Raw genomic sequence first — 14,980 nt, forward strand, 5'->3', positions numbered from 1 at the left:
AGGGGTTTAATTAATAGTTTTTCACCATGAGAGTCATATTGAAAGTGGCATGTCACCACAGGGATCACAAAAAAAATTTGGCCTAGAAACTATATATGCTATTTGAGTATTTTTTGTGTGTTTTTGGGATGCTTTGAACTCTTTTTTTTTTTTTTGGGGTTGAAAAACGGGGTCAAAAGCAAGAGCCCAAATAAACCTACTCAATACTAAATCTAGATCGGGGCATCCCAAGTCAATCTTTACAGATGAAACTAATTGAACAAGAAGGAGGAGTGTCAAAGTAAAAATGATCTAAATCTAAATCAAGACTATAGGCCGCTAAATTGTCTGCCACAAAGTCCTTTTTTCTGTAAACATGTCGAAGTTCGCATTGCCAAGATCTTGAAAGCAATTCTTAGCAGGCCAAAACAAGGGTACCTAAAGGATGATTATTGCCAACAGCTTGCAACACCAAGAGAACTGTAATTGCAAAGTTTGATTCCACCAGTAATTTATGAATCTGTAATTTTCATGCCAATTGTAAGCTCAAGTAAAGACCTCATAGTTCAACAGTGAGAATCTCACATGTGCCCAAATTGGCGCAAAACCCAGAAATCCATTACCCATCAGAATCTCTTAAAACACCATCTACTCCAATAAATTATTATTTCCCTTCTTGCAACCATCAACATTAAGCTTAAACCAACCGAATGAGGAATACCCCAATGGAGAAAAGATTCAACCTATGCGGTTTATCAATCTTGTGAGTATGTAGGCTCATCAGTCATCGCAAAATCCTGATCAAAAATAAATTTATTTCCCCAATACCAAATAAACTAAGAAGCAACAGAAAAAAAACTAACCTCCACTCTAAACCCCCCCCCCCAATAAGACAGCTTTATTAGTGAGATTAAAATGAAGCCAATCATGAATATCATTGTGGTCTGACTATTGATAAAGCATTCCCAACCTTTGCCAAACTTCTCTTGTCTTACGGCAATCTTTAAAAACATGAGCTGCATTCAAAGCCCCAACTACACCTTTGACACTCAGGGTTATCAATCATACCCCTTTTCAGCATTTGTTCATTAATGAGGAGCTTATCAAGAGAGAGCAGCCATAAGCTACTCTGAACTTTTAGAGGAATATCAAGTTTCCAGATGAGATTCAATCGCCAATTAGGAAACCATTAGAATTAATGGCCAACATATAAGCAGATTTAACGTTAAGATATAAAGTAAAGGCTTTTAACCACTTTAACTACAAGATATTTATGTCACTTCTTTGAATGAATGAAAAATATAATGAGAAGAATGAATATTTTTTATTAAAAGAAAAAACCCAAGAGAAGAATTGAACACAAAACCAAGAGTGCAAAAACGAATGTTTTAAATTACTTGAGCTAACAGTCTCGTATTATATAATAGTTTTGAATATACTTAAAAATAGAAGAAATTTTCTTTTTTGATACCAAAATTATATATATAATAAGGGGATTTTTTCGCAAGTACCACCTAAACTTGTAAACATGTCGATATTACCACCTAAATTTTCAATTTATATTTGATCACTTAGGCTCTTTTAATTGTTGAAATCTACTGCCTATGTATGTAACATCTCACATCGTCCAGGGGAGTGGATCTTGTAAGCCTCATATGTATATTCTCATCTCTACCTAGCACGAAGCCTTTTGGGTGCTCACTAGCTTCGGGTTCCATTGGAACTTCGAAGTTAAGCGAGTTCGCTCGAGAGCAATTCCATGTCACCTAGGAAGTTATTGTGTGAGTTCCCATAAACAAAATCGTGAGGATGTGGTCGAGGCCCAAAGCGAACAATATCATACTATGGCGGAGTCGAGCCCAGGACATGGTGGGGGCCTGGGCCGGAATGTGACAGTTTGGTATCAAAGCCAATCCCTGACTGGAAGTGTTCCGACAAGGACGTCGGGCCCCTAAGAGGGGTGGATTGTAACATCCCACATCACCTAGGGGAGTAGATCATGTAAGTCTTATATGTATATTCCTATCTCTACCTAGCACGAGGCTTTTTGGGAGCTCACTGGCTTCGGGTTCCATTGGAACTTTGAAGTTAAGCGAGTTCGCGCAAGAGCAATTCCATGATAGGTGACCCACTGGGAAGTTCTCGTGTGAGTTCCCAGAAACAAAACCCTGAGGGCGTGGTTGGGGCCCAAAGCGGACAATATCGTGCTACGACGGAGTCGAGCCCGGGATGTGGTGGGGCTCGGGGCGGGATGTGACAACATAACTTTCCATTAATTTTGCCATTAAAACATGTCACATAGGGATATTTTCGTCAATTAACTTCATAGGAATGACTAGAATCAAATTGGCTCCAAAACAATAATGCTTGAGTCAATATGGTGCCGAAATTGGAAGTTTGTACAGCCCCAGTTCAGTAATCCCTTCTGTAAGTATTTGAAAAATTAACTTTAAATAAATTAATATGAACTACACACTCGTTTGCTGATCTACCAAAAAAAATCTTGAACTCACTATAAATGAAAGACTAGAATTTTGCATGATTTCTACACATGATATTTGTCATTCCATAAAGCTTAAAAACAACATAAAACACACAAATTTCTACTCCAATCTAACTCAATATCCTTCATCCATCTTCACTTAATGCCAATGTAGATGATGGCAATCAATTTTCACTTCAATTCTTCAACAACTCTTGACAAAATCAACTTCTCCATTTTCTCTTCATGACCTAACTCTAACGCGCTACAAAAAAAATGCATTTTGCCTTCATTACAAATTGATTCCAACGAACCCTAGGAAGTGAGTTGACAAAAATATCCCTCTACGTGAAAGACGCGTGACATGTTTTATTAGAAAAATAGAAAAAAAAGCAACGTAAGGAATAGATTCCAACATTTAAGAGAATCAAGGTGGTAAAAGTTAAAAATTGAAAGTTCAGTTGGTAATCAAATTTATAAAACCAAAAATGAGAATCAAACTCAGAAAACATAAGTCTCCAAAACCAATCTAAACATAAGATAACCAATCTAAACATAGAAGGAAAACAAACATAAGTCTCTGTCATTCCAAACATACTTCATATATGTGAAGAAAAAAAAAAGTTCAAACTGTCTATAGCCAAAAGATACAAGTTACTCACAACTTTATGTGCTAAAGATATCAATGTTAAAGATTGTCTTTTTGATTATCAACATGAACTTACTTAATTTGTTTCTTTCATGAGTTGAGTTTTGATGAACTAAACGTGGGCCAAAATTTACCGCAAACTCAAACTATGTTGAGCTAATTAACATTCTCAATCAGACTTTTGATACAACGGTCTTCAAACTAAGCCCTTGCTATTTCTAAAATTCAAACCTAAGACTTCTCACTTACAAGTAAAAAGAAATACTACTATACTGTATTACTAAGTTAGGCTTTTTTGTTGTTGTTGAAATACAATGATTTATTTGCGCTAAGAGGTTGGGGAATAACTTGATTGTGAACTCGCAATTTCCGAGATTAGAACTTTAAACATCTCTTACTTACAAATAAATAAAAATTGAAAATTTTTATTGGAATCCATATAACTTCTCTTCACATCCAATTTTTATTGAAAATTAGAAACATTTTCACCGAACATTTTCACAGTTCTTTTAGTTTATTCCTTCCCAACTTCTCTAGATTGTGCATAACTGTAATGTTCCCGCCCTCATTAAGTCATGGCCTTCTTTGTAAATAACTTCAAACTGCATGACAAAAGTATTTGACAAACTCAAAGCAGCAGCAGCTGCAACTGCGCATGCTAGCACTAAATTAGCTCTGAAACTCTTCTTAATCAAGACTTGAATAACACTGAGCATCCTAGAGTGACGAGGACCCATAGGATAATGAGCCATGGCCCTCCCTAGAGGTGTCAGTCTTCCATCTTTGTAAGTGCTTGAAGAGTCTTCAAGCAACACTCTTCTTTATCCAAGGCATCATCATTTGGAGGAGGTGGAAGAGGAAAATTGGATACAAAAAAAAAAGGTCATGTTGTCTTCTTAATCTTCTCATAATGCTTAATGAACCCGAATTCACAAATAGTTGCGTGGTGGTAAGTATTTGACTATTGAGTGTGGGTTTATTAATAATTTTTAGTTTTATTGTTAATTTATCTTGTACTTAATAGTAATTATACAATAAGGTTAAAAAGACAATTTCTATTTAAAATTTAAGTTAGGTGTAAAGTGAGGTTATTTGAGTTTAAATAAATAAATTTTATATAAAAATATCGCTAAACTGTAGTACTAATAGCCTTCGTTAGATTGTCATTTAGTTATTTGGTTTTGTAGTATTCCTCTTCATTTGTAAGTAAGAGGTCTTATGTGTTTGATTATCGCCAAAGATGAATTTGAACCACATTATTGATAACTCACCCCTATTTCTCATAGTGTCGAAAATATCGGTTGGTGACAAAAAAAAAAAAAAAAAAAAAAAAGTCTCCGTTAGACTTATATCACTTGCTGAGACGGTTAAAATAAAGGGTACCCTAAAATAAAACCTTGAATAATTCCCGAAACCAAAAAGCAAAGTCTTATTCTTTGTCCGTCTTACTTAAGCAGGCTCTGACTTGGAATTATTCTTCTTCCCCTTCTTCCCCTTTGCTCTCGTCCATATTCCGAAAGGTAGGCCATCACTCCTCGATTGCAATTCTTTACAACCAGAGCTTTATGATTAGGGTCCTGATCCACTAAATCGTCGAATTGTTAATCTCTATTTGAATCTGTGTTTGATCAATATATCATATGTTTTGTTTGATGGTTAGGGTTTTCGCATCAATTTATGTTCTCAATCTGATCGAATTTTATTTCTTTTCTTTTAGAGGTCCAGTTTCAAACCATACATGCTTTCATTTTCTTTGTTCAATTTTTGAATTGAGCTGCAATATAATAAGTTAATGATAGTGACGATTGGCTCGAGGCCTGATATTTATTTGAATTTTTCGAATTTAGCTCAAAATTTCATCAGGTTTGTTGTTTCTTTATCGAATTTTATACCTTCATGTGACAAGGTCTTCTTGATTTTGTTGATTAGTTTGCTTATTTGAGGTTGAATCAGCGGTTAAGTGTGAAAGAAGAAGATGTGGGCAGCTTCTTGCCTGGCATCATGCTGCGCTGCTTGCGCTTGCGATGCTTGCCGGACGGTGGTGTCAAGTATTAGCCGCCGGTCTGCTAGGATTGCTTACTGTGGGCTCTTTGCGCTTTCTTTGATAGTCTCATGGATTCTCCGTGAGGTTGCGGCTCCTCTCCTTGAAAAGATTCCTTGTAAGCCACTTATTCCATCATTCCAATATTAGTCTGTGGTGTTATGTTATCATCTTATTTTCTGTACAAATGTTTTGAATGTATTGTAATGCTTTATAAGAAAATCATAATAATATAGTGTCCTCCAATGAGTGAACAATTTTAACTTCCCATGGAAGTTTGACTACAACCGATGATGAGAACGATTATATTTCATCGGTCAGTTTTAGGTCAACTTTGAACTTGAGGAAATTAGAAATTACTTGGTTCTTGGGTTTAGTGGTATATCATATTTGGTGGTTGGACGTGACGCTAATCTCATATTGGTTTTTGATGCAGGGATTAATCAGTTTAATGAGACACATAACAGGGAGTGGTTTGAAACAGATGCAGTGCTTCGTGTTAGCTTGGGAAATTTTCTCTTCTTCACTATTTTATCAGTTATGATGGTTGGTGTGAAGAATCAGAAGGATCCCCGTGATAGTTTGCATCATGGTGGATGGATGATGAAAGTTATATGCTGGTGTCTCTTAGTGATCTTCATGTTTTTTGTACCAAATGAGATTGTTAGCTTCTATGGTAAGCAGCATTAACTATCAGGGATTTGTTTTCGTTGTGCATGAAATTTCCACTTTTTCATCTTTGAATAGTTCCAAGCACTGTAAATATAATAACACTAGAAACGGATGAAATCCACGGTTAATTGTACTGTGGAAAATCTTTATGAAGTACCAATGTGTTTTATTAATCTTTATGGAGTACTAATAGCATTTGGATAAATCTGTTAATTCTACTGTGGAAAATCTTTTCAATTGTTTGACTAAATTTTAACAGTGAAATATCATGTTTGCAGAGACAATTTCAAAGTTTGGCTCAGGATTTTTTCTTCTTGTACAAGTTGTACTTCTGTTGGATTTTGTTCATGGATGGAATGACAAATGGGTTGGATATGATGAGAAGTTCTGGTTAGTTTATTATTTTCTTCATTATCTATTATTCAGGTTCATATTTCTACATTCTTTGGCTGATTTTAACTTGTATCTTCATCGTTATACATAGGTACGTTGCACTTTTTGTTGTTTCTCTTGTTTGTTATCTGGCAACATTCGTCTTCTCTGGACTTCTTTTCCATTGGTTCACACCATCTGGACAAGACTGTGGGCTCAACACCTTCTTTATTGTCATGACTCTCATGTGTGTCTTCGTGTTTCTTATAGTGGCACTGCATCCTGCTGTAAGTTTGTATTTATGCATGTTTTTTATGCTTTCAATTACTCTTGTAGCCAATGATAATTGTTTATCAATAAAGTAACAGGAAAAGAATAAAACAGCTACCATAATTGTATGATACTTGCATACATAGATGCAATTGAAAAACAAATTAAAAATGATATAATAAAACTTGTATAAGGTTGTGGGATTGTTGCATTATTTGTTAGTGTCTTTATGAATGCAGAGAGACTAGTTATAGATTCAGTGATATACCAAAATTACAGAGCGCACATAGGCAATAAAATCCAGCCCTTATTTTATTTTATTTGTTTCAGGAGGAAATATGATAAATTGACACTTATTTAAGACTGTTTTGTAGATTACATAATTAACTGTCTGCTTGGGTTAAAACCACAAGAAATTTCACTTTCCAATTATAGATATGGCAGACTTGGTGATGAGCGAGGTTTTCTTTTAACTTGATTCAATTTATTACTCTCTCTGCATTCTGATGATAGCAGCACGTCTCCATATTAAATCCAGTTAACATAAAGAGTATACATGTTGCTTGGCTTCTTTGTACTGTAGTAACTTTAGTTATGAATTAACTCTTATATTTTACACGCGTAGCCATGGTATATAGATGTGTGGAAATTCATTCTTGTTAGGGGGACCTTTATGGTTTCTGAATTATTATTTTAATGCTATACAGGTAAGCGGCAGCATTTTGCCAGCATCAGTTATATCTATGTACTGCACATACCTCTGCTACAGTGCACTTGCTAGTGAACCTAGGGACTATGAGTGCAATGGTCTTCACAAGCACTCCAAAGCTGTTTCCACTGGGACACTTACCTTCGGTTTGCTAACCACTGTTCTTTCTGTGGTGTATTCTGCTGTTCGTGCTGGATCCTCCACGACACTTCTCTCCCCACCAGGTTCTCCCCGCGCAGGTAATTATCTATGGAACCATTAGAACTCTTGGTTTGTTTCGAGATGTGAAACTTTTCTATACTATATGAGAAAAATGTGTTTAAACTGTCCTTTCCAAAGGTTGGTTATGTTGATTTTGTTTCTTGAACAATTTTATTTGATGTTTGGTTGCATTGAAAGGCTATGCGGTTTTCGTCATGCAAAAAACTGATACACCTTTTTGTTATTTTTTTCTTTTCTGGCAAAGGCGCTGGAAAGCCTCTGCTTCCATTAGACAAGGTTGATGAACACAAAGAAAAAGAGAAGTCCAAGCCAGTGTCATATTCGTATTCGTTTTTCCACATAATCTTCTCTCTTGCTAGTATGTACTCGGCCATGCTTCTGACAGGGTGGTCAACCTCTGTTGGGGAGAGTGGGAAGTTGGTGGACGTTGGGTGGCCATCTGTGTGGGTGAGGATGGTGACTAGTTGGGCAACTGCAGGTCTCTACATCTGGTCTCTTTTGGCTCCTATTCTGTTTCCCGAGAGGGAATTCTGAGGCCCGACACCACCAAATGGGAGAAAAAGGTTTGCTCATTGACGTCATTAAGTATATGTATTGTGTGTATGCTGCTTCTATTGTACTTAAAAAGTACTATCAACTATGTAAATAGAATGGCTTGTGCTTGACTTTTAGAATAACCAAATCTTGTTGGAAAAACTGCATGGTATTGAGCTTGACAATATTATCTTTTGATGTCCCAGAAAATTTCTGTGTTTATTTTTATCTGTGCATATGGTTCGACCTCACTTAGTGGGAGAAGACTTTGTTGTTGTATGCATATGGTTTGTACACAACCCGAATGCCTTTCGTTTAGCGGGATGTTTTGAAAGTGCAAAATTTGATTGCTAGAGTTACAAAATGCGGTGTCACGAAGATTGCGTTGACTCATCAAGTTATTTGAAGGGATCATCTTTACAAAACCATTTAGTCATCGAACAATAACATACAAAACAGACAAATAACACAATGTTTCTAGCAAAGTGGACGGTCACGATGATAAGAAAGGTTTTCGGATGCAGGATATATGCTCTTAACCAATTGAGTTGCAAATTCCTTGCAAGGAAGGAACAAAGTTAGGGGTCCCCTGCAAGATGGGTTTTTTCGTCGTGAGTGCGAGAGAGAAAGAAGGTGACCATGGTTTGAGGTATGCAGGAGAGAGATGTAAGAGTTGCAGAGACAATGAAGGAAATGGAGTTGGGTTTCGACGAATACATATCAACACGAAATCTTATACAAAAATGAAGGTTGGAAATAAATTTCAGTTGCCATTCATAATAATACCAAAAATCGGATGGCATGAGATATCATTTGAAAAAAACAGAGGACTTTAACATTAACATCCAAAGAAAACTGGAGTACGAAAAGAATGTTACACTTTAAAATCCAATTTGAAAAAAAGAAAAGAAAAACAATTACTATTTAATTAAATTCATTTTCTGGCGGACATTAAGTCGCTCCAAACACTCCACGCACCGCCTTCAGCGACAAGGATGCGGATTCAAACCAATAAAACCATGAATCCAATGGGTTAAAGTATAACTGGGTGTTTAAAACAATCATTCAGTCCTCGAAATCTCCAGCGTTCTCCAATAGGTAGTTGGCTGCCAGTTCCTCGTTGCGATCGCACGCCAGAAAAGCCTCAATGACCAACGCTCTGTCAAATCCCATCGCCTCAAGCTGTAAAAGGGAATGCCAAACTAATCAATATTTATGAAAAGATTATGTAGCAGTTGTTAGGAACAGAGAGAATACATACTCGTTCAATGGCCTCCTGCTCGGCAGGGGTTACATTGATGGCATGAGGCAAATCTTGGTCAGGACCGTCAGCCTGATCAAATATGTCACTGGAAGATGGGGCAATCTTATAAGAAATACAAGTCATGATATTGACAAGTTCTATAGAAACATAAACCCATGAAGATACGGTAAGCTTTAACATGCCCCAAAGCAAATCCAAGGGATGGCTCAGAGCCTCGGAAGATAAGTGGGTGGAGGAAAAGTACTTGATGAGCAAGCAATTGTGTAACTGGGCCCTTGTTTATTACTAAAATGTACCAAATTCATATGTCAATACTCACCCTTCAGAACCCTCAACAGGTTCATTTATTAACTGAAGGAACTCAGTATGGTGCTCCTGAATTAATCTTAAAAGCTGGGGGTTTTGCTTTCCGAGCTCCTGCAGCATGGGCTGTAACAGAAGCAACACGAAACTATTTAACACATTTATAAGAAACCATCACAATATTTAATGTCAAAGACGTAAAGCAAATGCAGACCTGCAAAATTTGTGGGTTTGATTGCACCATTGAGCGCAGTGCTTGGAACTATGATGGAAACAGGAAAAAGGTAAAGCAAACCTTTCAGCACCGCACGTTAATAAGGCAAGCAAATCAAACTCAAATATAAACCATTAAGATGAGACAGTTTAGCCAAACGCGGCTTGCAACAGAGGAAAAACATGTCCTCAACTTCTTTGAAAATCCAAGATTAAATAAGAATAAGAAAGGGATGGGAACAATGTACAATAATCTACTATCCCCTCACTGCATGACCCATCTACCCTATCTGCACATTTCTGTGATTCATGAGAACCGAACCAGTTTACACATTATCACAAAATTTCCAAATAAAAAAAATGATACTTGTGGTTTTCCATATACGTCAAGTTTAATCCTGCGGTTTCAATTTGTCAGCCTCACCTTTGCGTTTTTGTTTATATTTATGGTACCAAACATAAACCAAGGAGAGACTGACAAAATTGATACCACATGACTAAATTTGACATATTAGGCCAATTGTTAACATAGTCAAGTAATACTATCATAAAAATGTCTGCAAGTTTAATCATGTTTATGTGATCGTTTATAATATCAATATCCAATATACAAAAAGTACACCATAGCTGGGATACAATATAACAGCAAGTTTACCTGGCGATTATTCCTAAGGAAGTCGAGGGATCCAAGGGCCCCAGCGCCAGCACCAGAGAGTGTTTCCTGAAGGATTCCAGTTTAGATACAATGTCTCAATAAATGTACAAAAACCATCAAACAAGCCTGAGTCTTTACCTGAGGAAACATATTCAAAGGAGCAGAGTTAGGCGCTCCAGAGACGGGGGCAACATCAGTTGCCTGACTTGCAGGGAAATTACCTACAGGAACTGCAACTTCTGTTGTTTCTGGTATACTCTGAAGAACAGTATGTCAGCAGCTACACAATAGATCAACATCAGAGCAACAAGTTTAAGAGACATACAGAGTACAAGTAGTCCACTGCTCGCTCCGGATTGTTATAAGCTGCTCGTAAGGCGCGTGTAACTGTTTCTTTGTCCCAGTTGCCACCACCCATATCCATTATTTGTTGAATAGTCTGCTCAAGATTAGTACCAGCGACTAAAGTTGAAGCAGCTTGACCATAGGTATCACTATGCGCACTGCAGTTGTAACAGAGGGACTTAAGATCGTTATGTTATACCATAATACCAATAAAAGTATTAAACTATGGCAAGAGGAACCCAACTCTGTTATTTTGAGTCAAACTATAGAGAAAAAAAATGAAAAGAGGATAATAAGAGCACTTTCTTGAAGCAGCCAATGTACCAACAAGGATAGTTCATTCACTAAACCCTAATTCACAATTGAACATATAGTGGCCTCCTAATTCTTAACGAAACCTACACAAGTATCTGAGTGAGCATGCACAAGGTATAGACAGCATGGTTCACACGCTTAGCTCAGCTCAAGAACTTGACTTTAAGGCTCGTATGTTGTATTGAAAGTTGGGCACCAAATTCAACCTTAGTTTCTAATTACATGTCAATAGGACACACCACCATTCCACACTGCCTTGTTCAAAAGTAACACAATGACTACATATACTCTCTTCTTCATATATAAACTTAAATAAAAGGTTCCAGGGGCTATACAAGTAATACAAGGCAAAAATCATTAAGAAAAAACCAATGGAGGCTACAAGAGGAAAGAGAGACAACTCTAGTTATCCACACGAGTAGGAGTGTCAAAAGATGAGCCTTTAACTCAAACAAACGATTCCCATCAAAAGATGCTCGGTAAAGTCCACTTTAATTGATGTACTTGACACCTTAGTAACAACTGCAACTTAATGCAAGCATCATATGCAACAATCTAAGGTAAATCAAATTTTAACCATTTACACATACAAGTTATTTGTACAACATATTGTTAAATATAACGTCAGGATAAAGTACAATACCTAGAAGTGTCTGGAGCAGATGTGGTACTGTGCAAGGGTCTGCGGCAGCACGAAAAGTAAAAGTATGAATCTAATTTAATATGAACACAATTTCAAAAGGTTGCTTGTCATGTAAACTCACGGTTCTTGTATGGGAGCTTCAGATCTGTTTGTAGAATTTGTGGTTGGTGGAGTTGTAGGAGGATTTGTAGAGGGAGGCTGCAACATAGAGATACAACATTTAGCCTATACATGAATAATATACCCAAAAGTAAATTAACAAATGCCTAGCAACTAATATTGAGAATAATACCTGAGAAGAAGAAGACCCTGCTAAGCCTGAAGTTTTATTCTGTGAAAATTTCCAGAAAGAAAACTTTAGAAAGAATGGTAGGAACAATAGCATATGCACATTGCAGAGAAAGCAAACAATCTTGATTAATGTCTTTTCTCCATGTTTCAGAATACGGTTAACCAACATGTTAAATAATCGATTACGATAAATTCATCCGGATTCTGCAGTTTTTTTTAGTATTTTTCCTGTCCCATATTCTACTAATCAGGGTGTTAATAATAATCCTGCCCCTCTAATTAGAAACATAGTCTATTTTAAAAAACAGAACAATGTAGGGAACAAGTTGACCAATAGTCTAGTTAGAAGATGCTAGCTAAACAATTCAACAAAGACAACAAACTCAACTAAACAACAAAGATGCATGGCAGCAGACTAACAAAAAACTAATGTACCGCAACAAGCCTGAAAAGAACTATTCCTAAGTTCTGAAAATGCAAATACCAAAAGGGAAGCCAAAACCAAATTAATCCCATTGAAGATCCATCTCCTTGTCCCTTGCTCCCCTAAGAAATTCTTCCATTCCTCTACATCTGAACCACTCAAAGATTTCCATCAATGATATCAACATGGCTCGGTTTAAAAGGGTCCTCTCTTCCTTACCTAATTTCATTTTTAATATTTTCCTTCTACTTTTCTTCTCTCGGACCCCATCTCTCCCTCTCACACTCACACACATACCACCATAGTAGTACTTCTAATATAAATTACAAGATCATATATTTTTTTGCCGATTCATCATTTTATTCACTTAAGAAAAGGCCATAACCCTCTAAAACTGGATTGATTCATGCACCGCATTCAGAAGAAAAGCCAAAAAAATTCTTTATTCGACACATTCATGGAAGCTCCACTAATTATACTGTTGTAATCATGCAGTCCATATCATGACAATTACTTTGAAATATTACTCACAAATGCCACCATGTTACTTTAGTTGCCAGAATAATCACACACATATCTTAAGCAATGTCAGACTAACTACTTTGATTAAATCACAAATAATCCCAACTAATGAAATATGTCATCTTCCAGAATTAGAGGTGTGGAAACATGTGTATATTGCCTGATTTACTAATCATTCCTCCGATATGAATGTTTAACCATTACTAATCACTCTCATATCCTAAGCATTTAAAATATCATAAATACCCTTGGTTAATTCCATATCGAAAAGATGACAACTTCATTAAGGATGGATAAACAGTAAAAAAATAGTTTAAACTGAAAAATTACATGAACATGCGAAATCCCAGTAATTTATCCACATGGCCAGTTGAGCTAACCCAACCTTTCTTGTGATTTGCTTTCTTTGATCATTATCTATTCCCTTATATATAGATATTCACTATAAAAAAGAGCCCAATGACGCGGGCATGAATGTGTGCCAGAAGGCACAGTACTAAAGTCGCGCACTAATTATAGTATATTCAAGTTTTTAGTAGAATAGTAAGGCATTACCATTTCTGTGTTTCTGAACAACATAAATAGTTTCAAAGGATGGAAAGTAAGGGTAATCAAGATCAAACAAAACACATATGTCGGACTCAAATCTAGTAAAATCTAGATTATTACCGATTCTCTGGCTAGAACTTGCCAAATACCCCTAATAATAAACATCTTTACTAATCTTATAACCATGAACTAAGCTTCCAAAGCTGACATGAAATCATACAATTAATTAAGACATCAATCAATAAAAATTGGTTGCCGTATCTGAATAAGAGTTACTTTGATTGCAATAGCATATTGCCTTGGATTTAAGAGAGAATTACCTTGCTAAGCATGACAACAAGAAAACCGTCTTCTGTGACCTTGTTGTCAGCCAATGTGGTTTCGTCTTTCAAGACCTTCCCATTGTGAATCAGTAACTGCTGTCCACACGGGTAATTATCTTTTCCTTGTATATCCTCAATGTTCTTCTTCACAGCCATAACCTTGTATTCGAAGTAACAAAAGTACATTACGCGAATATTCAATTTCAATTTTCTAATTATATCAAGCTTCTCTATAGGCTACAGCTATTCTTGTAAGCAATTATGCTAACGTGATATGCGAATAAACGGACATATAATTAAAATAAAATTTCGATATATATAAAGCAAAATTAACATTTCTTCCATTGGACAGGAATGTGGTTCCCAAAAGCGGAAAGAAAGAAGAAATTGGAAGTATTACTCTGCATTGACATTGTGCAATTACTTGACAAGCAATAAGATATAAAAAGTTACAAAATCTCAATTTTCCTCAAGATTTTCTTTCCTTATTTTCTTACCAACCAAACGGACTGAAGAGGAGCATGGAATTCAAATTTCAAAAAAAAAGTAAAAAGGGAGAAGAAGAAAGATGCTCACGGCGTCAGTGGGCTGAACCCTAATTTCGAAATGGCTGCCCTTGAGGGTCTTTACAGTGAGCTTCATCTCGGCGGATTGGCAAGTCCAGAAACGACAGCGTCTCGATTGGCTTTAGAGAGAGAAACAGAAAAACCCTAGAAAGCGAAGGCCGAAGCCTTTTAAGGCAACCGAGTGCAGGGAAGGAGCAGTGTACTGTGTCCCGATTTCATCTCCTTCGTAATAAATACTGTAATGCACGAGAGGCGCACGTGACTTTTATGGAAATTGTACATAAGCCATAGGTGTAAAATCAATGGCTTAAATGTTAAAATGGTCATGTGTTTTAGTCTATCGGTCAATTTAGTCTATGTGTTTTCAATTTGGCCAAATTGATCCATGTGTTTACATATATTAGCTAATTCAAGACATTTCGTTAAAAAACAGTTAAAATTGACATGTCCTAAACGCATAGTACTCAAGTGAATTGAACGAAGTGTCAATTTCTAAAGATTGACATCTTATCTGTTTAGTGGGTGTAAATAAAATTACACCATTGTCCTCTCACTTGCTTTACACATGTCAATTTTAACGATCCTATTCATAGACTTCTATATGTGTGGGTCAATATATATATATATATATATTTTT

General features: G+C 36.3%; 2 protein-coding genes across 2 annotated transcripts; one reads left to right on the forward strand and one right to left on the reverse strand.

Moving 5' to 3' along the window:
- The first annotated feature begins 4,483 nt into the window (after nt 1–4,483).
- Nucleotides 4,484–8,140, forward strand: LOC103405526 (uncharacterized). Its single transcript, XM_008344535.4, has 7 exons — nt 4,484–4,630; nt 5,040–5,269; nt 5,588–5,827; nt 6,102–6,213; nt 6,308–6,482; nt 7,173–7,413; nt 7,641–8,140. The coding sequence occupies exons 2-7, from the start codon at nt 5,086–5,088 to the stop codon at nt 7,928–7,930; spliced, it is 1,242 nt and encodes a 413-aa protein (XP_008342757.3). The 5' UTR covers nt 4,484–4,630; nt 5,040–5,085; the 3' UTR covers nt 7,931–8,140.
- Nucleotides 8,141–8,742: 602 nt separating this feature from the next.
- Nucleotides 8,743–14,583, reverse strand: LOC103405525 (ubiquitin receptor RAD23b-like). Its single transcript, XM_008344534.4, has 12 exons — nt 14,354–14,583; nt 13,775–13,936; nt 11,961–11,999; nt 11,790–11,866; nt 11,669–11,707; nt 10,691–10,868; nt 10,504–10,623; nt 10,366–10,431; nt 9,712–9,759; nt 9,514–9,623; nt 9,192–9,279; nt 8,743–9,112 (listed from the first exon to the last, which is right to left on the reverse strand). The coding sequence occupies exons 1-12, from the start codon at nt 14,417–14,419 to the stop codon at nt 8,996–8,998; spliced, it is 1,110 nt and encodes a 369-aa protein (XP_008342756.3). The 5' UTR covers nt 14,420–14,583; the 3' UTR covers nt 8,743–8,995.
- Nucleotides 14,584–14,980: the final 397 nt, after the last annotated feature.

This window comes from Malus domestica, chromosome 17 (genome assembly GCF_042453785.1).
Source record: "Malus domestica chromosome 17, GDT2T_hap1".
NCBI classification, from domain to species: domain Eukaryota; kingdom Viridiplantae; phylum Streptophyta; class Magnoliopsida; order Rosales; family Rosaceae; genus Malus; species Malus domestica.

What these genes read in the sequence shown, in the direction of transcription:
- LOC103405526 (XM_008344535.4), top strand. Translation starts at nt 5,086, where the DNA reads ATGTGGGCAGCTTCTTGCCTGGCATCATGCTGCGCTGCTTGCGCTTGC. An exon ending in TCTCCTTGAAAAGATTCCTT is followed by an intron (nt 5,270 to 5,587) that starts GTAAGCCACTTA and finishes TTTTTGATGCAG; the next exon opens with GGATTAATCAGTTTAATGAG. An exon ending in TGAGATTGTTAGCTTCTATG is followed by an intron (nt 5,828 to 6,101) that starts GTAAGCAGCATT and finishes TCATGTTTGCAG; the next exon opens with AGACAATTTCAAAGTTTGGC.
- LOC103405525 (XM_008344534.4), bottom strand. Translation starts at nt 14,419, where the DNA reads ATGAAGCTCACTGTAAAGACCCTCAAGGGCAGCCATTTCGAAATTAGG. An exon ending in CTTTGAATATGTTTCCTCAG is followed by an intron (nt 10,432 to 10,503) that starts GTAAAGACTCAG and finishes GGAATCCTTCAG; the next exon opens with GAAACACTCTCTGGTGCTGG. An exon ending in CCTGTTGAGGGTTCTGAAGG is followed by an intron (nt 9,280 to 9,513) that starts GTGAGTATTGAC and finishes CCCATCTTCCAG; the next exon opens with TGACATATTTGATCAGGCTG.